This window comes from Natator depressus, chromosome 4 (genome assembly GCF_965152275.1).
Source record: "Natator depressus isolate rNatDep1 chromosome 4, rNatDep2.hap1, whole genome shotgun sequence".
Classification (NCBI taxonomy): Eukaryota; Metazoa; Chordata; order Testudines; family Cheloniidae; genus Natator; species Natator depressus.
This window is the reverse complement of record NC_134237.1, coordinates 62638589-62661808: the sequence shown is the minus strand read 5'-3', so window position 1 is coordinate 62661808 and position 23220 is coordinate 62638589. Positions and strand designations below refer to the sequence as shown.

The 23220-nt window shown below is 39.7% G+C and overlaps 1 protein-coding gene across 1 annotated transcript; it reads left to right on the top strand.

Annotated features, from left to right (window-relative positions):
• Positions 1-1297: 1297 nt before the first annotated feature.
• Positions 1298-22914, top strand: GASK1B (golgi associated kinase 1B). The gene is made up of 5 exons (XM_074950051.1): positions 1298-1593; positions 2198-3476; positions 11225-11439; positions 19422-19648; positions 21187-22914. The coding sequence occupies exons 2-5, from the start codon at positions 2516-2518 to the stop codon at positions 21392-21394; spliced, it is 1611 nt and encodes a 536-aa protein (XP_074806152.1). The 5' UTR covers positions 1298-1593; positions 2198-2515; the 3' UTR covers positions 21395-22914.
• The last annotated feature ends 306 nt before the right edge of the window (positions 22915-23220 follow it).

Here is a 23220-nt window from a genome sequence, read left to right as displayed (position 1 = left end):
AGTATACATTTTTGGAAAAAGATCTCACCCAGGTTAGAAGACATTAGTCAAGTTCTTGGCATCTTTCCATTCCAAAGAAATTATTGGTGCTGCATTTCAAGAAAGAACAATATTGCTGGAGCACAAGAATAATGGAAGCATTTCTGCTATAACTGTATTAAGGGAGCATCAGAAAAACAACAATCCCAAACTATGTTCTCTGTCGGATCATCACCACTTTAACTACATGGGCTCCTCCTACAAAGCAAAGTGGGAGCGAAACTGTGCTCCAAATCATCAATACTCTTTTATAAAGAGCTGTAGGATTAGGTTTGTGTGGGTTATAATGTTTAAAGAGGATGAACTAAAGGAAAACATAAGTAACCAAGACTATCCAAGTCTTTAGAGCAGGGTGGAATAGCCAAAAGTACTAACAAGATTAGTGCAAAGTTGTTAATGCACCTCGTTAGCTTGTTTGAATTAATCCTGCTAGTTTGAGAAATGTCAGTTCAAGTTCTCAGTAAAAACCTGAAATAGAACAAGAGAGAGGGAACCATAAGTAGAAGGAGAAAACTCTTTTCTTCTGTCTACAGATCACTTGTTCCCTTCCAAGGTACAAAGAAAAATCAGGTTTAGAGGAAACAGTTCACAGGAGCATTGTCCTCACAGAAAATTTATAGGTATAGGGAATACCTAGCTTGATGCACAACTTAGAAAATATCCACATATAAAGACTACAAAGGCCAAGTTAGTTTAAAATAAAACCACTTCAAATCATACAATATTGTAAGTAATCTTGGAATTTATCTTAAATATATGTTCACATTTGAGTGCTTCTCTCATTATTATTAGTAATGGAAAAGAGTGCTTCTCTCCATTATTATGAGTCATAAGGAAAGTGGAATGAAGAAGTTTTTATTATTTTTACAGATAGCATTAATTTTATAGGAACCTGTATGGTCTAGTTGGATAGGGCACCAGAGGAGGCATCAGAGGTCCTGGGTTCTATGCTTGGCTCTGCCACTATCTTGTTGTCCGACCTTGGGCAAGTCACTTAACTTCTCTGTGCCACAGGTTTCCCATCTGTAAAATTAGGCCAATGATATGTCCCCTTTTAGAACTACAGATGAATGGCACTATGTAACTGCTATATATTATTATTCTTATATTTTTAAAGCCAGTTACCTTTTTCGATATAAGGATGTATGATTTCTGATATGTTAAAGGATCTAGTTTTCCCTATTACTGTGGAAGACTGTCATTTCTTATACACATTTGCATGCAATGCACTAGAGGGCCCTCAGGAGTTAGAAATGGCTGGAATGTACTTTTAGAAGGCATACTGTTCACAGGACTTTTCATTGCAGAATTTAAAATAGAAGGGTTTTTAATAACAAGGTTCATGTAAGTTTGTAGCAGTTCATATGCAAACAGCCTTCCTGTACAGCTAGTCCATTTGCAAAGAGCATTAAGCCTGCAATCAAATATCTAAAATGTGGAGCACACTTAAATCTGGGATGTGAGTTAGAGTACGTTAAGAAACGCTGCTTTTACTAAATTCTTGGTATTAGCATAAGAGATTTACCACGGCCAAGGATGGGGCAAGCTGAATAGGTAAGACTATTTCTATATCTTTGTAGTGCAATAAACTCTGCATTTATGTTTTTTCTTCCTTAAGAGGAGATGACAGTGCTTTTTATTTTATTTGAAGATTATAGTCAGTCATTTAGGAAATGCTATTTTATAGCTTCACAAGAGTATAGAATTAACAATATTTTATCTTTAATGTAGGATTATGAAGCATGTGAACTGTTACTGGGCCAGGGTGTAATCATTGTTTGATAGTGGAAATGTTCATATTTAAATTGGTACAGTTACTGGGCTGGCTAATGCACTATATTTTAAAACTAACATGAGTCAACAAAAGATGTGGTTTTACTTTGAGGACCTGCCTGTCATAAACACAAGGAGAGGAAAGTCTGGCTTTTCCAAGCTTTCCTCCGAGTGCTGGAGTTCAGTTACTCGGGACTGTAAATTGTAACTTGTGTTCCATGATGTTGGGGTTTTATTTATCTTTTCATTTTAATCTGAATCTCTAATATGGCAAGTCTCTAGATCACTAACTTATCTTTAGATCTACACAGTGAGAAAGAGAGATGCCACATTCTATATCCATGTGGATAATGGAATATTATTTGCAATTTTTTTCCTTTCACAGCTCACAGAGGAAACTCAGACATTTTGGATCGTGATTCCTTTAACTTTGTTTACACAGTTGACTCCATTCATTCTCTGAAACAACTCACTTCCCCTGAGCTGGCTGATAAGAGTTTAGCAGCTTGCTGAGGTGGAGTGTCAGAGTCATTAGTATTAAACACATTCCTAGCCACACCACTGGCCCCTGTGCACCGCTCACACTGGAAGCTATTTGGAAAAGAAGAAATAGAGATCTGTGAAGGGAAATCATGCATCATCCTCCTTGCTGGAAACCACTGAAGACTATAAGCTGCTTTCATCATGTGGATTCACCAGAGAAATGACCTTCTTAGATCAGCCAGGCCAAATCATAAACTGGTTTGTTTGCTTGCTGTGCACCCCACGGGTGCTGAGGCTCTGGAGTGGCAGGCGTCCCAGGACCAGGAGGAATCTGCTGCTGGGCATAGCCTGTGTGATATACCTGGGGTTTCTGGTCAGTCAAGTGGGTCACATTTTACCGCAGCACAGAGGGGGACACCAGAAGGTCAGTTCCAGGAGTCTTCAAGATGCTGGTCAGACACCTTTTCTGGGGATCCCACTGGATGGCACTTTCTCCCCACCTGATCTCCAAGGGCCCCAGATGGGTGGCAACGGGACCTCAGTGCCACCCAACGTGGTGTACATCACACTGCGGTCCAAGCGCAGTAAACCCACCAACATCCGAGGCAGTGTGAAACCCAAGCTGCGGAAGAAGCATGCATTCCCTTTGCCCTATGGGCAGCGCTTTCCAGTAGGTGTCACTGGGCAGGAGGAGGCCTTGTCCCAGCAGCAGGGGCGGATTAGCTACTCCATGGGACTAATGAGGGAAGTAGTAGTTCCAGAGACACCAAGGCACCAACTGAAGAAGCACAGGGATGGAGAGAGGGGAGCAGTGGGCAGGGGACACCGGAGACATGTTGGGGTTTCAGGAGGTATAAATGTGCAGCCCAAGGCTCGGGAGAGTAATATCAGGATATACAGTGAGAGGTCCCCCTCTTGGCTGAGCAAAGATGATATCCTAAGCATGTGTTTGCTGGCGGATTCCCGGATAGACAGTGTCCAAGAAGCACCCTCTCAGCATGGAGTCCTACTGGTGTTTGAGAAGAATCCCAGTGCCACAGGAGCAGCCTGCAGTCAAGGGTACTGTGGCCTCATCAAGAGACCCCTTGATATGAGTGAGGTGTTTGCCTTCCATTTAGACAGAATCCTGGGGCTGAATAAGACCTTGCCTTCTGTAAGCAGGAAATCGGAGTTCATCCAAGGTAACAAATTCACTTGATGTTTAGTTTCCATCTGGGGGACTCCAGTGTGTAGTATTTGAGCAACAGCAGGCTTTAATTTCAGATAGTTTGAGAACTAACTCTACAGAGCAAAGTTATAAGGAACTTAACCTGGAATATGTGTTTATGTAATTTCAGGGCTCCTCTGCAGTGTAATAGTTCTGTCCTGAAGGATGTAATACACCCAGAGTTTATTAATGCTTCTGGCTGCCTCATAGAATAATAGAGTTATTGAGAGCATACAGACAACTCCCTTTCCACAGAAGACTAATTTGAGTGAGGGGAGAAAAGGGATGATCCTTTTTTTCATATCATTTGTAGTGAATATGAAATTCTATAGACTGATCAAAATGAAACTGAAGAAGGGCACAGTCTGGAAGTCTCTCAGCACAGTGCTCTGTGCTTCAGAGGTTAGTTTTTACTCTTTCACCTCCCCTAGATTTCACTTTCACAAGACATTGCGGAAAACCAGCACTGGAATTCCTTTGCCACGAGTAGCAGATAGGGGACACATTTCTGTTAGCCCAAGCACCTATTGTGGGAGGTCTTAGAGCTCCTTCTTGAACTCCTTTGGCAAAACCCCAAAAGCACAAATGCCTCTGGAAATTAAAACCGAAATTGTGCAGTCACTGAAGTCTCAGTGGTTTCTTCTGTTTGACAACTTAAAGCTCATGACACACCTGTGTCTAGCTAAATAAATACACCTGCTCTAGATGCTTCATTGTGCTTGTAGTATGTACAATGCAAATTGCTTTTAACAGAATAGCATATTTTTTTCTCCTAAAATGAAATTAAAATTATATTTAATAGTTTCAGTGTAAGTTGATAAGTCTATCTGAAACATTACTGTCTCATTCAATGTGTCTTCAGCCTAAATGCTATTTTTATATACACACTGATCATAAGCTGAAAGGGCTGTGTTATATTTTACTGAATCATTGCTATTTGTTTTTGCTGTTCATTTCTTAGTACTGAAGAAGATTATTTTATACAAAATATTTTATATATCAGCCTGTATTTTATCAAAGAAAGGGTAAAGCGAAAATGTCCTTGCAAAAGTTGATGGCAGGAAAAGAACATACTGATCTGTGATTTATCAACACTGTGTAAACCTTCCCTTTGGCAGCCTTTACGACAATATGAATGAATCTCTAGGAATAACAGTTTGGTGGCTTTTGAATATTATTCATAGCAGCAGAGCATGGAAGATGCATTATGCATACTCTATTTTTAGGAACAGGATTTATTGCTATAGAGCTGTCATAAGGCATTAAGGCAGTTCAGTTTCAGGAATTCTGTATAATATGGCTGCACAGATGACAGACTGTAGCCCCCTTGGAAACTGCTATTAGGTTAAGTGTAGACTGAATTGCTTAATGTCTTCAGCCTGCAACATCTTTTGGATTGGCTGGGAGAGAGATTCTATTTTCTTCAGCCTCCTTTTCCCTGTAATTGGTTATGTTCCTACAGCACGAAAAGTATTGCTAAGTAATGAGGAGAAAAAAAGTCATTTTTCCTTTTGGGTCTTTTTTCATGTTTTCCAGCTAAAGGGCGAGTTCAGCTTCTGGAACAGCCACAGCACCTTACCTCTCTCCATTTCATTAATCTTGAAACTTGCTGGATTTCAAATGCCTGCCTTGGTTGCCATAGTTACTTGCTTGAGTGTATTTGACTTGGATTGTTAATTAACTACACAAATGTCAGCGGAGAACACCTCATTTGTTGTTCTCTTCTTGTTTAGGAAAGGAATGAAAAATTATTTTAGAAAACAGGATGAACAATTAATGAGCCTGCTCCTGTAGCCTCTACTCATTTGAGTAATCTGTATGTGGGCTGCCCAAATGATTTCAGTGAGACTGCTTGTGTGAGTAATGACTACTCATGAGAAAGAATGCAATGTAGGACTGGACTCCTCAACAAGTTCTAAGCTGACATATCCTTTTAGCTTGCCTCAGTCATGATGTAATCAATGTAACAAGACATGCTTGATGTAGCATTAAAATCTTTTAAAAAATAGGCTCCACAAAACCGCCATTCGTTTTGTCAAAAGCATTTTCAAAGAGGTGCTTTGTAAACCCCCAAACAACTTTGGGTTTATTTTTTGTTTCCACAGCTCCTCCCCTGATAGGTGACAGAGAGGCTAGCAAAATACTGTACCAGAGCTCTCTGCTTGCCACTCCCCTAATCAAAAGTGAACCATTTGCCACAGGTTTAAATTATCCTGTGACATTTCTGCCTTGCCAGAATGGAAAGTTGGGTCACAATAACTGTTTCCTCAATATTCTTTGCCAGTGACTTATCAAAAATAACATGGGCATGGTGACTAAAGGTGGACAAAGTCTTCCACAATTTTGATTTGAAAACCAAGCAAAAATAATTCTATGCATATGCAAATATATATACCGCTTTTTTCCCAGTGTTCAAGCAGTGGGTGTTAGCTGGAAGAACTCCTTTGGTACTGAGATATAAATGAGCAAAGCAAGGGCTGAAAAGAAGTGGGAAAATGGCATAAATGTGTGGTAAGGGCATTGGAGTAAATAGTGGATGATCCTCATACATCCAAGCCTTCTGAAGTCCACATCCTAGCCCTGGAAATCTGTGCTTTAAAGGATCTGGTAATGTCAGCATGGAGGTGTGGAATTAGGGAGTATCTCATTTACAGGGCATGCTTCCATCCAAACCAAATTGATTTGCAAGCAAAATTCTGTATAAGATGTAATGCCTGCCCGTTGCAAGCTCCCACAGGTCGGCCAGGATGGATCTGGATTTCACCAGGAATCCTTGGACTGTACAGCCGGAAGGCTACATTTCTAGTCCCTCTGTGCTTCCTCAGAACACTGTCTCATATACAGGAATGACTTAAGCTTATGCTCAAATAAATTTGTTAGTCTCTAAGGTGCCACAAGTCCTCCTTTTCCTTTTGCGGATACAGACTAACACGGCTGCTCCTCTGAAACCTGTCAGGAATGACTTAGACGCTGTAAAATGTTACTCAGAGAGTTTTTGGGACACTTCTTCCTCCCATTAATCTTTCAGTGGGAAAGACAAAATGTACAAGAGTTTGTCTTTTTAGCAAGGTACCATTAATGATTCCTGCAGAGAGGTAGGAAGGGCCCTGGAGAAGGCCATATCACTTCCAGTACATATCCCGGCTACTCAGTAGATCAGTAGCTATTCCACATGCTGCCCTGAGGTTTTCAGGTCATTCCTTGCCCATATCCTGTGTCCCCTTATCTCCAAAACAGGCCGGGATACCTACTAGTGGGGGAGTTGTTTGGTGTCAGGGCACAGTACATCTTATTCGGCACTTTGGCCAAGCAAAATGGCTGCACAGCATGTCCATAGTGAGTTTCTTCACCTGTTGAGTAGCATTGTTTCTGCTCACTTCATCACAGGTTATGTGCAAATGGATGCTGGGAATTTGGCACAGGTGTGATAGAAAGTTCCATTGATTAGAGTTGTCATGTTTCTTTACTGACCTCTACACAATGAGACAGATAGCCACAGATTTTCTCTTACACCCAACATACTTAGCATGCTCTTTCCATCACATCAAAAGTTATGAACATTCAGGCACACTCGTTATTAGTTATTAATGTCAGGGCAATAAGAACTCAGTCTTACTTATGCATTTTAAATGATGTCTCTTTTGTGTGCCCTTTATCAGATTGAGTTGTGCTGTGAATTGCTTGCTGTCATATAGCTGGATCTGAGTGAGAGACCAGAGGTCATATTCTCACAACAGTGTGTTACATAAAAATCCAATACTTATACACCCCTCACAGATTCCTTAAAATCTGCATTCACACACAGAAGATTTTCGTCCCTTCCAAGATTTCTCCGAAGTGTATAATGCTTATAGCTAAGATGTGGAAGAAAGAGGGGAAATACTTTAGTCAACACTTTTGAGATCTAAGTGGCTTACACCATTTCCTTACTGTTCAGAGGGCTACCTTACATGGAGAAGGCTTTGCCAGGATAGGTCAACTGGTCCCTAGTGGAGACAGAGCTTGTACCAGCAAAAGGAGGTGTGTGTGTGTGGGTTGCCACTATAGTTAGACCACCTTCCCCAATGATATAAGCTAAACTAGCAAAAGACTCTTTTGCTGATATAAGCCACGTTGAGGTGTGTCCCTCTCCCCACCAACTTTCATTCTGTTTTTTTTTAACTAACAAACTTTGGGCATGCCACTTACATCAGTCTGTGCCTCCATTACTACTTCCTTTCCTCATGTGGGCTTGGGAGGATACCTGTTAATTATATGTATGAGAGAGATTCATATACTACAGTGATGTGGAGCATAGATGTCTCTGGAGAGGATTGCAAGGAGCAGCAGCATCACTGAAAGCAAGAAAGGGGTTCTAACTCACCTCTCTGAAGCAGCATCTCTAGGAAAGGTTGGGAGCAGAGGCCCAGCAGCAGTGGGAGATAATGGACTTGATCCTGAAGGGTTCTGAGACATCTCAGCTCCTACCATAATCAACTGAATTTGCACTCAACAGCATGTAGGGTCAGGCCTAGAACTATCTTTTGTTGTTATTCAAATTGGGCCAGAGCCTTGCTTGGTGTAAGTTGGCAGGCTTTAATGGGGCTATGCCAATTTATACCATCTGAGGATGAAGCCCCTTATCTGTTTTTACTCACTGCCTTCACATTTTCCCTGCAGCAGCCAGCAATCTGGGTTACTGCTCTCTACTCCAGCTACGAAGACATGCTCCAATAATTCCATTTATATTATAAAGTTGAAGTGTTTTGTTTTGGTTCATCTTTGTTTCCTGTGAATCACAAACATTTCCTGTGTTTAACCTTTTTAAAAATCTGAATGGAAATTGGCATGATATTATCATAACATTAAAATAATAAATAACAGTGAGGTGTTGGTTGTTATGCTGAACCTTTTGGGTTCGCGGGGAGGTGGTTTGCTTTGTTTGGAGAGCATTGATTTATCTGCTTTGGGGAAAACCCATAAATAATTACATGAACTTTGATTATTGATATAAGGAAAAAAAGATCAAATTGAGGTCCCATCAATATATAATATATTTAACTCTGATATAGAGCTTTTCTTCTGGGGGTTTCAAAGTGTTTTACAAAGGAAGGTAAGTGTCACTATCCCTACTGCATATACATTTATTGCAAATAAAGAAAGCATCACTGAGAGGTCATTTGGCTAAGGTCAAGAGGTAAGTCAGTGACAGAGTCAGAAGTGGAGCCCAGAATGAGAGAGTTCTGGGAGACTAGATTGCATATGGAAGATTTGGACCAAGCTTTTCAAATGTAAGTTCCTGAAAGTTATGCTCCTAAATTCTTATTTAGGCAACAAAATAAGTGTCCTACTTTTTAAAACTGCTGATCACCCATTGACTTCTGGGGAAAAAGAACAGAAAGAAGCTGAATATGACAGGGGAGGATAGCGTAATTATCAGTGATGGTAGTGAAAGGAAAGAGATGGAGGGCATAAGAGGAAAGATCTGTTCGGGGCTGGAGATGCCTAGTTTAAGAAAACAGGCAAACAGGAGGACAGTTCCAGAGGTGGCTCAAGCTGTACACTGAATTCATTTGAGTGTGATCACCTTGTGTGTGTAAGTACCAGGATTTGGCGAAGTTAGAAATATATCTGGTCTTTGTGGTACAGCCCATTCTTCTGCTTTCCGAAGCAGATTTCCGAAGCAAGTTGAGCAGGTTTTTATTCAGTCTAGGATGGCTCAAGGTCATTCTGTCCTGGGAGAATTCAGTAGTATGAAAAGTGTACTGACCTTGTTGGCAGATGACCCTTTGCTAATAATGGGCAAACATCAGTTGTCCTTGCTGATATGTTGTCCTTGCTGATTATTTTAGGGCAAGTCAGCATCTTCTGACTTTTACTGACTCAACTGCGGATCTTGGCAGGACTGGATAGACTCATTCTTAAGTAGTTCTATTCTTTGCTCTCAGAGAGATGCTGAGAGTGCTGTTGGACTCATTGTTCTGGGAGTACTCTCATGTGGGGTGCTACAACTCTCTTTTGCCACCTCTCTGGTTCAATATGTACATGAAGGAAATAGTGAGATGATTTGCTCTGCAATGTAACACATGTCAGGGTGGTAGCAATGTGATCGTTTGGATGTAGCATAAAATTTGACCACTTTGCCTGCACTTTCTTGCTTACTGCTCAGGACTAACATGCAAAAATTCCAAACCTTTGATCATATTCCAGTAACTGTCATCTAATAACTTGCCATATAAATGTTTCCTTCTTTGCATACAAACATGTAAATTCTTGGCCCCCCTCCCTGCCCCACCTCAAAAAAAATTACTCTGCTTTGAAGTGCAACACCGGTATTCAGCCCTGGTTCAGTGACAGGTTTAAGCATCAGGCAGGACATCAGAGTTAGCAACAAGAACTTTTTACCATTGGAAAGAAAATTATTCCATTTTTTCCAATAGGATACACACCACTTACTTATAGCCCTGCTGTTGTATGTTCTGAGATATATGACTCAAATATGGTGACATTATTATATAGCAAATGGCAGTTTGGGGTAATTTTTAGAGGTGTCTAAAATTGGTATGTGGTGTATTGAGGACTGTGTTGGAATTCCAAGCTACCACTTTAAGAGCAGAGATGGGGGTTTCCCAGTCCTACTTGTAGGGTTGGGTGCTCTGTAACAATGCATCCTATCCAGTCAATCTGGAAAGAACCAGCTTAAAAACAAGATCGCGACAATTTTGCCTCACTGGTTTAGGGATGAGCTTGTTTTCTCTCTCTCTTGTGTGTTATCACTCTGAATTCTAAGAATTAAAGTAGTGTTATCTTAAACCTTCCAGCAAAAGTATTTATTTTTTCATCTAGCTTCTCTGTGTGTATGCAGTGAACATAACATGATGATTATAATTTCTCTCTCTCTCTCTCTCTGAGCCCTGTACAGATGGATTCATCATATCTAAGGCACCTGGTTTTACATCTGGAGGGATAAGACAAATATTATTTATATACATTTTAAAAACTGACTAAAATATTTCTAAAATGGATTTTCTGTAAAATATATATTGTATATGAAGAATATATGACACTGTGGGGTTGAATAAAGGTCTTATCAGCACTACTTTGGGATGAACTGTATGACTCATTGGCAAGGACATATTGCTCATGAATGATAAAGCCAAAGTCATGCCACATCCTCATATGGTCTATCTATAACCTTTCTATTTACAGCTGTGAAATCTTATATCTGTAGGACTAAAACTCTAAAGATGATAAAATAAATCCACTTTTTGGTTGGACTCCAGGATTTGCCTTATATATTTGCCTTAGAAAGGGAGAAACAGTGGGCTAGATCCTCACCTGGTGAAAATCAACATTGCTTCATTAATTTACCCCAGCTGTGGATCGGATGTCAAATTTTTAAAACTGATTTAATAGATAGTCTCCAAAGGTAGAGAGACTTTTATGCAGACAGCAAACAGAGAGCAGTTCTTCTCAGACATTGAAGAGAACTATAATGTCTAGGGTTTTTCCTTTTCTGTGGTGGCTGTTTTCAGATGTGGAATATGACCACATAAACCAAAGGATGTGAAATTATTGGGGCTTGGTAGCTTTTTCCTGCCACATCTGAAATGTCTTCTTTAAAAACAAATGCTGTAATTAGTGATGCCAGAGACAATGTCTAAAGAATTATCAAGTTCTTTTAGTTTCCAATATAAGAGAATTATTCATATATGGTAATGATTCTATTTTGCCTCTTCTCAGATGGTCTGCCATGTCCTATTATTCTCTGGGATTCCTCATTGGCTCCGACAAATAATAGGACCCATTCTTCAGTGAGGCTAAATTGGGGGGCCTATCAGCAGCTATTGAAACAGAAGTGCTGGCAGAATGGCAAAGTGCCCAAAGCTGAGTGGGGCTGTACTGAGATCCATCACCATGAGTGGTCCAAGATGGCACTCTTTGATTTTCTTCTGCAGGTAAGGGAGCAATGTAAAATGTTTACTGTACACAAAGAATACCAACCTTTGCAAGATTTATTTGAGCACCAGTCTGGTTAAGGATAAACAATTTCCACAGATATGTCCAATGATAAAATTCACTCTGGGTTGCAATTTTGCAGAAGGGGAGCGTTTAAAAAGGTGGTTTTAGTTTTTGTCTTTAATGAGAAAGGTATGTGCTTGTGTTCCTTTGGTTTGTTTCTGGTACACTGTACAACCCCAAAAGATAAAAGACAATAGTTCAGACTCTGCACTGCCTTGCACTTTGTGTATTCATTTACACTTGTGGAAAGTGAGTGAAAACTGCTGCCATTCTGGTAGCATTTTACACGCACTTTGTACAGGTGTAAATGAATATACAAAGGTGTGAGGCACTGGAGAGTCAGGACCTCTCTTATTAAGTCATGGGGACAGATCCTTAGTTGATGTGACTCATTTTCATTCCACTTAATAGAACTTACCTGCTGAGGATCTGGCCCTAAGTTATTTTGCAATGTCAGTCTCACATGCTCTTGAAAAAGGCAGAGAATCACCTGCAGTGACACCAGTTTCTTCATTTCCCCTTTTCCAGCAAAAGGCTGCTGTTACTCAGCCATAGATGTGAGGATCTCATTGGTCTTATGTCTTCCTGTTAATGTTTTAAAAAGAATAAATGATATTCCTTCTTCAGCCAAGAGGACATCAAGTGATATAACATGAGCCCCCAGTGTGAAGGTGTGACCAAAATGGCTAATGTGATCTTTGGATGTATAAACAGGGGCATATTGAGTAGAGTAAAGATATTTTACCTCTGTATTTGGCACTGGTGCAACCACTGCTGGAATACTGTGTCTGTTTCAGGTGTCAACAAGTCAAGAAGGATGTTGAAAACTTGTAGAGTGCTCAGAGAAAAGCAACAAGAATTATTTAAAAAATTGAAAACATACCTTATATTGACAGACTCAAGGAGCTCAATATTTTTAGTTTATCAACAAGAAGGTTGAAAAATTAGGGACGATTTGATCCTGACATATAAATACCTCCTATGCACAAAACTGAAATTTGATAATAGAGGGCTCTTCATTGTAACAAGCAAATATAACAAGATACAATAGCTGGAAGTTGAAGCAAGACAAATTTAGACTAGTAATGAGACACATTTTTAATAGTGAGTGTGAATAACCACTGGAACAATTTACCAAGGATTGCGGTGGATTCTCCATCAATGGAAATTTTTAAACCAAGATCAGATATCCTTTTCTAAAAGAGATGCTCTAGTTCAAGCAGGAATTAATTTAGGGAAGTTCTGTGGCCAGTGTTATACAGGAGGTCAGACTAGAAGATCACAGTCATCCCTTCTGGCTTTATAATCTATGTAGTGTGTATGCACTTTTCACACATCCCTAGGAATTCACAATCAAGTGCGCAAACACAAAATGGGAAACCAGCTATGAAGGAGTACTGTAGGAAAGGATCTGGAGGTTATAGTGGATCACAAACTAAATATGAATCAACAATGTAACATTGTTCTAAAAGAGTGAACTTCATTCTTGGATGTATTAGTAGGAGTGTTGTAAGCAAGACAAGACAAACAATTTTTCCACTGTACTCAGGACTGATTAGGCCTCAACTGGAGCCTTACGTCCAGTTGTGGGCCCCACACTTCATGAAAAATGTGGACAAATTGGAGGAAGTCCAAAGGACAGCAACAAAAATGATCAAATGTCTAGAAAACATGACCTACGAGGAAAGACTGAAAAAAATTGGGTTTGTTTAGTCTGGAGAAGAGAAGACTGGGATGGCAGGGAACATGGTAAGTCTTCAAGTACATCAAAATTTGTTATAAAAAGGAGAATGATAAATTGTTCTCCTTATCCACTGAGGACAGGACAAGAAGTAATGGGCTGATGTTGCAGCGAGGGAGACTTAGGTTAGACATTAGGAAAAACTTCTTAATTGGAAGGGTAGTTAAGGACTGAAACAAATTACTTAGGGAGACTGAGGAATTGCTGTCATTGGAGGTTTTTAAGAACATGTTAGACAAATATCTGTCAGGGCTGGTCTAGATTATACTGAGTCCTGCCTCAGTGTAGGGGACTGGTCTAGATAAATATTGAGGTCCCTTCTAGTACTACATTTCTATGATTCTTTAATTGTCCCCATTATTTTGCTAAGTAAGATATTGCTATGAGCTAGACCCAGTTCTTATTACATGGTAACCTGAAAAGTGAAACTTGAGTAATTTCTACTGGCATCAAAAGTGTTTATTGCTCCTACTCATTTTCCTTGCAGTGAGCTACTTGTGGAGTAAGGGACTTAATCCCATGAGTTAGTTTGATTACCACAAACCCCTTTGAAATCAGTGGAAAGACTCCCATTGACTTAGTGGGCTTTGGATCAAATGTTCAGTCTCAAAGATTTCAAGCCTATTTTAACAAGTGACTGAATAGTTTCATAATCAGAAATACAAGTACTCCCTAGCAGCTCAATCCCTTTCATTAATCATTTGTTTCCTCTCAGAAGTGATTTGAAGTTAAAATAGAAGACTGGGGTACGTTTCAAACCTAGCACCAAATCCTGCTCTTAGCAAAGAAGGCAGTAGCTAAGAGTAGACATGAACCAAATTTACAAACCTGATTGCCAACTCTTCACACACAGCTCAAAGGTAAACTGGAGATAAGGCACCTGATAACAAAAACGTAAGCATTACGTAAGCCATGGCTTGTCAATGGAGATCAGGCAAATTACATTACATGACCATGGACTGTACAATCATAACCTTAGTCCTTAACACAGACAGGCGCACACACAAAAGGGATAGATGATAGGAACACTTCACAGATCAACTCGTGCCTTTACCTAGTCCATTCACAGCAGTCCATGACTTGACTTAGTCCATTTACTTCATCCTTGTAACAGGGCTACTATTTCCTCCCCTTAAGCCTGGTCCCTCTGTCTACAAGATATGTATTTTTCTGCCGTGTAACTTGATGGATCAAAAGGGGCTGGCAGTTTTTTCCATACTGACTGAAGTCTGGATGATAGTAGATTTTCCCAGTGTGAGAAGTCCACTTAAAACCTTGATTGGTGAATGAAGATTTGGGCTTGTGTGAAGAAACAGGACAGCCACTGGCAGTTATAACAGGGGTAGTCTGAAAAATGAGATTGCCCCACTTAAATTAGGATTTAGGGCAACATCCTAACCCCACAAAAGACTAAACTTCTGATCCATACTAGTACACCAGTGCAAAAGAGTACTAAAGGTATGTGTATCCTTAACCACCACAACCGTTTGGAAAAGATTTTCTTACATATATACTGTAGGGATCAATCCTTGCATTAGACAACCTAATAAGTGTTTTCCATCTCTGGTTTCCACGATTCTTTTTACGCTATGCACAATAGCCTGCTCTCCATAATTCTTCCGTCCTGAGTATGCAACCCATGAAATCCAATGAACAGGTGTAACTAAGGGAATAATTTGGCCAACTATATTTTAAATTCATACTTTGACCAAATATAATCTCATGGACTAGACTATAATTGACCACTGAACAGGTGTGCAAGGAGTGGGAGGGCTCAAGGAGACTTACCCCTGCTTATGTTTCCCCATTTTAGGGTTCAGTCATAATCTTAGCCCTTGCAACCAGTTGAGCACAATGAGAATTAGGGATAGCAGCACTAGACACCTCAAGACTATACTTTCCCACCTCTTCCTCACATTGGCCAACAGAAGTGCTTGGATTTGGAGGGAACTTCATGATACACCCTCTTACAAGGTGGCACATCATTCATTTTCTCCTACATAATATGGAGATGTGGGTACACTGTTTCTCCAGGAGGTCCTGTTAGTATAGTGTATGTCTGCACTTCCCCCACCAGGCACCTGCATCTAGAAGCTACAATAACCCCTGTTTATATGCAGCATTTCCTCTCACATACAATTCAACATTCTAGAAAGTCATGTTTTTTAAAATGTAGAAATCATTGCATTTGCTTAGACACCGTCTATCTCTGTCCTTCACAAGTTTTTGTTTTTGACGAGGACGAATGGATGTTTCACTTTTTGAGTTATATTTATGCAACACTGCTTGTGGTAATTATAGAATGGGAATTTTCTGCCTAAAATAGGTTGTCATTTGTGTAATGACTCCATCCTCAGTCCTATTACGAGTGAGTAATGCTTGTAATCTGATATAAAGTCATATGTGGATTATATTGATCCTAAACATAGCAATAACTCTATAGGAATAGCACAGTGTGTGTCAGAGCATTTTAAATGGCTTTTGATTTGTTAATCTAAAAGTGCTAATGTGTTCGCATTTAATGGTGTAAAAGATAGAATTTTTCCTGTGCTAATGCACAGAAGTATTGATTAATTTTTAATTTTAGTATCTTCTAGAGTAAAGACTGCAATTTAGCAATGAACATTATGTTATCTCTGCTGTTATCCAGAAATAAATGTTAACTACTAGATGAGATGCAGCAGGCTTGAGCCATTCATGAAATAAAAAGGAAGCAAATCATTTTTACAAGGCAGGCTACAAATCTGGGGTATCCTACACTTCCAAAAAATGCCCTGCCAATTGTCAGAAGTATATGCCAAGCAGCTGAATATGTATTTGAGAGATCTGCTCATTCTGCATGATTCATACTTTCTCAGGATGTACTTGAACATACAACTATCTTTAGAGACATTTCAACAGGAGAGCACGGATATCTGAAAAATCCAATAAAAAGGGACAGATGAACAAAGGAACCTGAGGTGACATGACCAACATAATGGGTTGTATTCATCACGAGTAAAAGTGATCAATGTTCTAGTAAAAGTGATCAAAGTGATCAACGTCCATTGCATGTAAATGGACCCAGAAGCCTTCAGTTGACTAGTAATTCTCTAACTGCTTTTCAAGTATTGCATTTGCGTATTAACCTCTGAGCTATTCCAGTACTAGTAAGCAGATTGGTTTGCCTGAATAACTTCAAACATGTTGATACGCACCTGTTTTCTACTTGTGCAAGAGATGGTGACTGGCTACCCTTTATCCACTTTGAGGTTTTCCTGATCCTAGCCATTGCCAGCTAGCTTGCCCTTGATCCCTCTAAAGTTTGAAATCTTCTTACTTTGATTATAGAAAAAAGTATCTTAACTAAGAGCCTGATACCTCTTATTCATCTGAGTACATCATATAAATTACACAAATAGTCACATGCACTGAAGAGTATGGCATATCTGTGTAAGGACTTCCTGAGTTGAGTCCTAGTAAAGTAACTAGTAGCACAAATGGTACTAAAAATCAAAGGAGTAATTTTCTGTTTGTGGGAAGATTTTGTGTAATACCGTAAGTTTGAGTTTGAACTGAGATGAAAGATGCAGAGAAATTGGAGGGAATCAGAGAACAATGGACAGTAGTTGAAGGGATTAATGAGGAAAGATTGAAATAAGTCAATATGTATAGCCCAGTTAAATGATGACTGGAGAGGTATGAGGTATGGTAACAGGTTACAAGTAGCTGAAATATGTAAATGTCAAGAAAGCAGGGATATTGTGCAGGGTGTTCCTGGTAGATATATGAAGGATTGATGGGATGACACTGATCAAAGAGAAAAATAGTCTGCATATCAAGAAAAGTGTGCAAGGAGTGCACTCTGCTAGACCATGGAATAGTTTTTTTCAAGTAAAATGTCTACCACGTGAGTCATTTAAAACTAGATAAATATATTAGATACACAAAATATAAAAATACATCAGCCACACTCAAACGTTAAAGTTGCAAAGTCAAGCACTCAAAAGTGAGGACATGCCAGATTTAGAGTTGTCTGAATCTTAATTCAGACCCCTTGTGCATATGAATTTTGATACAATCGGTAATTACATAAATACAAAGTAAATGGACACTCTTTAACCTGTACCTCAGTTCCCCCTCTGTAAAATCAGGATAATAATATCACCTCACCTCACTGGCATGTTATGAATATAAATTCATGTTTTGTAAAGCACCATGTCCATGAGGAAATTGATAATTCTGTACTCACAACAGGGTTTGACTAATGTACAGTAAATCAGGCCTACGGCCACAACTCGAACAATGAAGATAAAACAAAATATCGAATAGCTATTCATTTAATTGGTCGCCATCTGTCCTGTGCACTGAATGAGACAGTGGTCTTGTGGAAGAAATAGTATGTAGAAGAAGCCTATATCATAATGCATTCGCGAAACAAGGCTGACTTAAGGCTGCACAGGCAACCTTCATTCTGGCATTTCTTAACTGTTGAGTACTTCACTTTACCTATAACACGCTATATGACGCAATCCTCTCCTTAGTGTACTTAAGTCTGTATCAGTTCTGTTATATTCCAGCTCAGAGAATTAAAAAGGATGCTGCTTTCTGAAAAATCTTGGGTTTGATTTCCCCATTGTGTTACTCAGGTTTGACACTGGTGTCACTCCATTGATTATTTTAAGATAGAGTTACACTGGTGCAAGACTGGAATAACAGAGGAGTGAATCAGGACCTATGGGTACAACATGGAGACTAGGAAATGGGTTTTAATAATAGATGAATTGTGGATGATCAATACTGAGCTCTTCCCTCTCCCTGCCACTGACTTTAATTAAGCTTGCTCTGTATTCATGATGCTGGGGCACTGTTTAGTAAGGAATGATAGCTTTTTCCAAACTCCGACAAGTCTAAGTAATAGGTGGCCTGGATGCACAACAGGAGTTAGGCATGGTGATGCTGAGCATCACAGTGCATAACTTTGATTTTCTAGATGCCTATATGTGATTCACAAAACCCAAATTTGTTACCTAAGCTCCTATACAATGAATGGGGAGAGATAGGAGCCTTTATGTGATTCATAAAAACCATGGCATTAGGTAGGGAGACACCTAAGCTAGCCAATGGGATATGCTGACGAGAGAGGTGTGTGGTAAGCATCCCCTCCCCCATGAGATAGGTGCCTAAGTCCAAGCTGCAGGGAGTCACCTATCGCTGCTAGCATTTCACAGCTGGGGACCCACTGTGGAATTAGGTGCCTATGTCATTTTTGCAAGAAGCCAGCAGGGTGGGGAAAGGAGGCCAACATTCCTTCCCTCATAATGCTTAGCTCAGCACTTAGGGTACTCATCTGGGATGTGGAAGGCCTCTGATTCAAATCCCCCTTCCCCCCACCTCACAGGTGAGTGCTCTGACCACCGGCTGTGGGATATTCTGATGTGAGGCTCTCTTCGTCTCTTCTGTGATGCTGTCGCATTCTAGATTAAATAATTAAAGAGTAATTTGGGACAGAGAGGGAGAGAAACATCAGTGACTCTAGCTTGGAGGTTAGAGCGCTCACCTGGGAGGTGGGGAATCTAGTCCTCCTGCTCCAATGACTCTTTATTTAGCCACAGTGGAACAGCTTCAACAGAGAGACTTACTGAGCATCTCAGCATAGCCCAGTGGTTAGACCACTCACTTAACAGGTAGCAGATCCCTGTTCAAATTCCTTCTCCCCTTCATGTGGCTGGCAGACTCTGATTGGTGGTCTCCCACATCCCAGGTGGGAATCATAACCAGGGCTAAAAGTTATGAGGGAGATCTTGCTTCTCCCTCCTTCCTCCATCTGTATTGTGTGAATTTGCCTAAGTGTGCTCAGTCACCTTCATGTGACTCAGCTGATTGAACATCTGGCTTCTCCAGGTTTGTCAATTGCTCTGGGGCTAAGGTGGCAGATAGGCAACGAGATGCCTAAAAAAAGCAGCAGTGTGCATGCTCAGAGGCAGAAATGTAGGCTTCTGAGGACCTTCTATTGCAAAAGCTTAGGTGCTGAGTTTAGGTGCCTACAAGGTTCAGTGGGCATTTTGGTCACTACAGTGGAACCTAAGACCTAGTTGGGCACCTAGTTCCTTTTCTGCATCCAGGCCAATATATCTAAGAGTCAAACTTTGCATCCTGTTGCGTTTCACTTTGGTCATCTGTTATATTCATTTCCAGGTCTACAATCGACTGGACAGAAATTGCTGTGGGTTCAAACCTCGCAAGGAGGATTCCTGTGTTCAGAAAGGACTGAAGCAGAAATGTGAAGATCAAGACTCTGTTGACCTGACACACATTATTCAGAGAAGGCATGACCCTAGGCACTTGGTCTTTATAGATAATAAAGGTTTCTTTGACAGAAGCGAAGACAATCTGGATTTCAAAATATTACAAGGAATCAAAGAGTAAGTTTTAGAATATCCCTACAAATTTGCACAGGGTTCAGTAGGCTTTTCCTAGCTCTTCATTTAGGATCAGAGTCTCTTCTCTCTGTCTCCTCAACACACAGCCTGAGTGAAAGGGCTGTGCACTGAGGATGTCCCCAGGGGTTAGGAGGTTGTGAATGGGACGAGGACGCTTTCTTTTCTTTCCCCACTCACAAAGAAGACATTGTTGCAGTAGCCCCAGTGTCTCTTCTATGTCTCCTCCATATGGAAATTTGACTAAACTAAGGTATGGATATAAATACTTTTGTGTCCAGGCAGATATTATTATTACTTGGAGCATCACACGTATGCTAGGTGCTTTATAGAACAGATACGGCAAGATCCTTGCCACCAAAGGCATGACTGACAAAAGGGGATGAAGGAGAAAGGAGGATGGGGGCGTGAGATCAATAAGCCTATCGAGACTAGGAAAATCTGCACCAGTCTAACTTCACTGGTGTCAATCCATGGTGGAAACCTCTAAAGTAGACACTCTGCAGATGAGTAAGTTACTGCAGTAAGCCCCCAACGCAGAAACACCACATGCTGTCAGTTACTGGAATAAACTGCATCAGTGCAAGCCCCATTTATATAGATTGGAGGCATTTACATCTGAAGTTCACACTGCTTTCAAAGAAAACAAAACAAAAAGAGGAAAAAAAACCCATTATAAACAAGGGTCCTAAAATGCCATGATTATTTACTTAGGGCAAGTGTTTATTGTGGTGGAATTATGTTTCTTCTTCACTTTAAAGCAATATAAATAAAAGGTATCTTTGACTGACTTCTGTGGGTATCTCAGAAGAAGTTAATCTTGAAGGGGAATCTGATTGAAAAGCGGATGTACAGTGGCTATTAGCATTTTTGACAATAGTTAATGATTTTTTGCTGAGATGCTCTTGGGCCAGTTAATATTTCCCAAATATGTCCAGTGTACAGTTATAACTGCTATTGATATGTGAAATTTCAAACAATCTAGACATTTTTTTAAAAAGCCTGGGGATTTTAGGATAGTTTTGAATAATGTGGGCCTGATTCATTGGCACATTTGGGTCACTCCTGTGGTTGAAAACTGCCTTAACTGGACATTGGAGGGTCTGAATAGGGGTCTCATTAGATGATGTAGAGTTTCCATAGCAGCTCTTACATCCCCCTTTCATGGCCACCAGAATGTGGGGTGTGGCCAGGATATCTCTGTGCCTGATTGATCCCTAGCAGCCCAGGTAGCTCCAGAATCAGGGAGTGCACCCATCTTTAAACACCCCATCCTGAGCTGTTCAGCTGGTCGGCTAGAATGGAGAATCAGTGACAGTATCAGTGATTATGACCCCAACTCACCAAAGTGCTGAGGTGTCTAACTTTAAGCATGTCAGTAGAAATAAATGGGACTGTATACATACAGCTAAGCATGCACCGAAATACCTTGATGAATCCATGGAATTGGTTGTTAAACCACAACATAAATATTGTAGTTCAGAGTGATGCCAAGGCTTATAAACTCCTATACGCTTTTTCAGGTTCCCTGAATCTGCAATTTCAGTGCTGAAAAGCCAGCGCTTGCGAGAGAAGCTTCTTCAGTCTCTGTTCCTTGACAAAGTATATTGGGAGAGCCAAGGAGGTCGCCGAGGAATTGAAAAACTTATTGATGTGGTAGAAAGGCGTGCCAAAATTCTTCTTACCTATATAAATGCACATGGAGCCAAAGTATTACCCATGAATGAATGAAAGTCTTTTTTCCCTAACTCTAAGAGTTACAGTTATATAAGGCAAGAACTTATGGCAAAATTTCTTTTTCTTTTAAAATTCTTTTAATTTCCAAAACATAACAGTAAACTGGTAAGCCTGTTTTTTTTAGACATTTGAAAAAAAATGTTATATAGTATAAAAGTGCCAGTTCCCTAACTTTCTCTAAAATCTTTCTTAAATGCATTTATTGCTGTGTTCTTCTAACAAAGATGTCTAAGCATGTAATAAACAATGCAATAATTTAATACAAATATTGGATTCTCAATCTTCTAAACTTTCTTTTATTCTCTCAGTTAAGGACAGATCTGTCTCCACTGGATTCTTTTACCAGGTATTTCGTAATTAAGAGTGGGATTTTCAAACACACTCAGCCTTGGACAACTGCTCTTCCCTAAGTCAATGGAAGTTTTAGCATTGATTTAAATGGGAGCAGACCTTAAGCCAATGCTAAGCACTTTTGATTGAAAGTCCCAGTCTCAAAGTATAACCACACCTCTAATAAAGAACATTAATTCAGGGAGTTGCAGTCTTTCTTTTTTGTTTCTTTAGAACACACAAACTTCCAGTGTCTCTTATGGCTGGTATTTTTTTTATTGCATATGTGATATTGTGAGATCTAGGGACCAAATTCAGCTCTTTGGCAAGCAGGTATAACTTCCATTGAAGACAATGGAAGTTTGGCCTTGTTGACACTTAAAACAGATCAAAGAAAGAATCTAAGTTTTGCCTGGAAACAAGATTCCCATGACACTTTGCAGTTAAGATAACTTTAAGGAGTGAAATTTTACTAAGCAGTAACCGTTAGCATATTTTGAAATTGCTGCAACAGATATTTTAGTAACATTAAACACAAAAGTGTGGAAGAGGTATAACAAATATCATTACCCCAACAAAGGAAATAAATAATAACTAACCATAAGGAGTTGAGGTAGTTGGAAAGTTACAAGGGAACAGGGAACTTAGAAAATAACCTACGATAAGAAGAATGTACCAAAAGGAATAAATAAGGGTTGGAATGATAAACAATAGAGTAATAAGGATATAATTACTCTAAGAAATCAAGAGAAAGTAAGACCATCTGGAGATTGAACGCAGGCTGTCAGAGAACTACAGGGAAGGTCTTCTGCAGTAGTTGGTAACTATGTCTTTACTAACTGTTAAATCAGTAAATCCAATCAAAGATGACTTATTGGAGGTTTGTTAATAATTAAACGAATCCAGATTTGAAAGAACCCCTCTCATTAAACATATAGACATATAAACATATAGTCACAGTTAAAATTGTTATCAATTACTGGGGTAATCAATTAATTAATAATTTATCAATAACCAATTATCAATAGCCTGCTTATGCCAGCACTTGGGAAGGACAAATACTTCCTCCCTAATGATTTCTTTGGACCAAATCTGCCCTTTTTTGGTCCCCAGATTGTCCATATTGGTCTGCAGATTGTTTATGTGCCATTTTTTGAGCGTAATAAATATTTTCCATTTAAATTGTTTGGTACTTATGGATCACATGTTAGGTTTCTATTCCCTGTTGGACTGAATCCAACTCCAAGAATCAGATTTCCAGTGCAGCTAATGGTGATTATAAATTCAATGTTAACTTTGTGTATAGTCTGCTATATTAGAGTACGTATTTTTGTTTCTGCAAATGTTCCTGGCAATAAACTCATTTTCTAGAATTCTGACAGAAAGCAAACACAGAAGGGGAATGAATGTTAAAATTAGAACAGAAAATGTTGTTTCTAGTACTCTCTTAGCTCTAAACGTAGCCTCTGGTGTTCCATTAAGAATGTCTA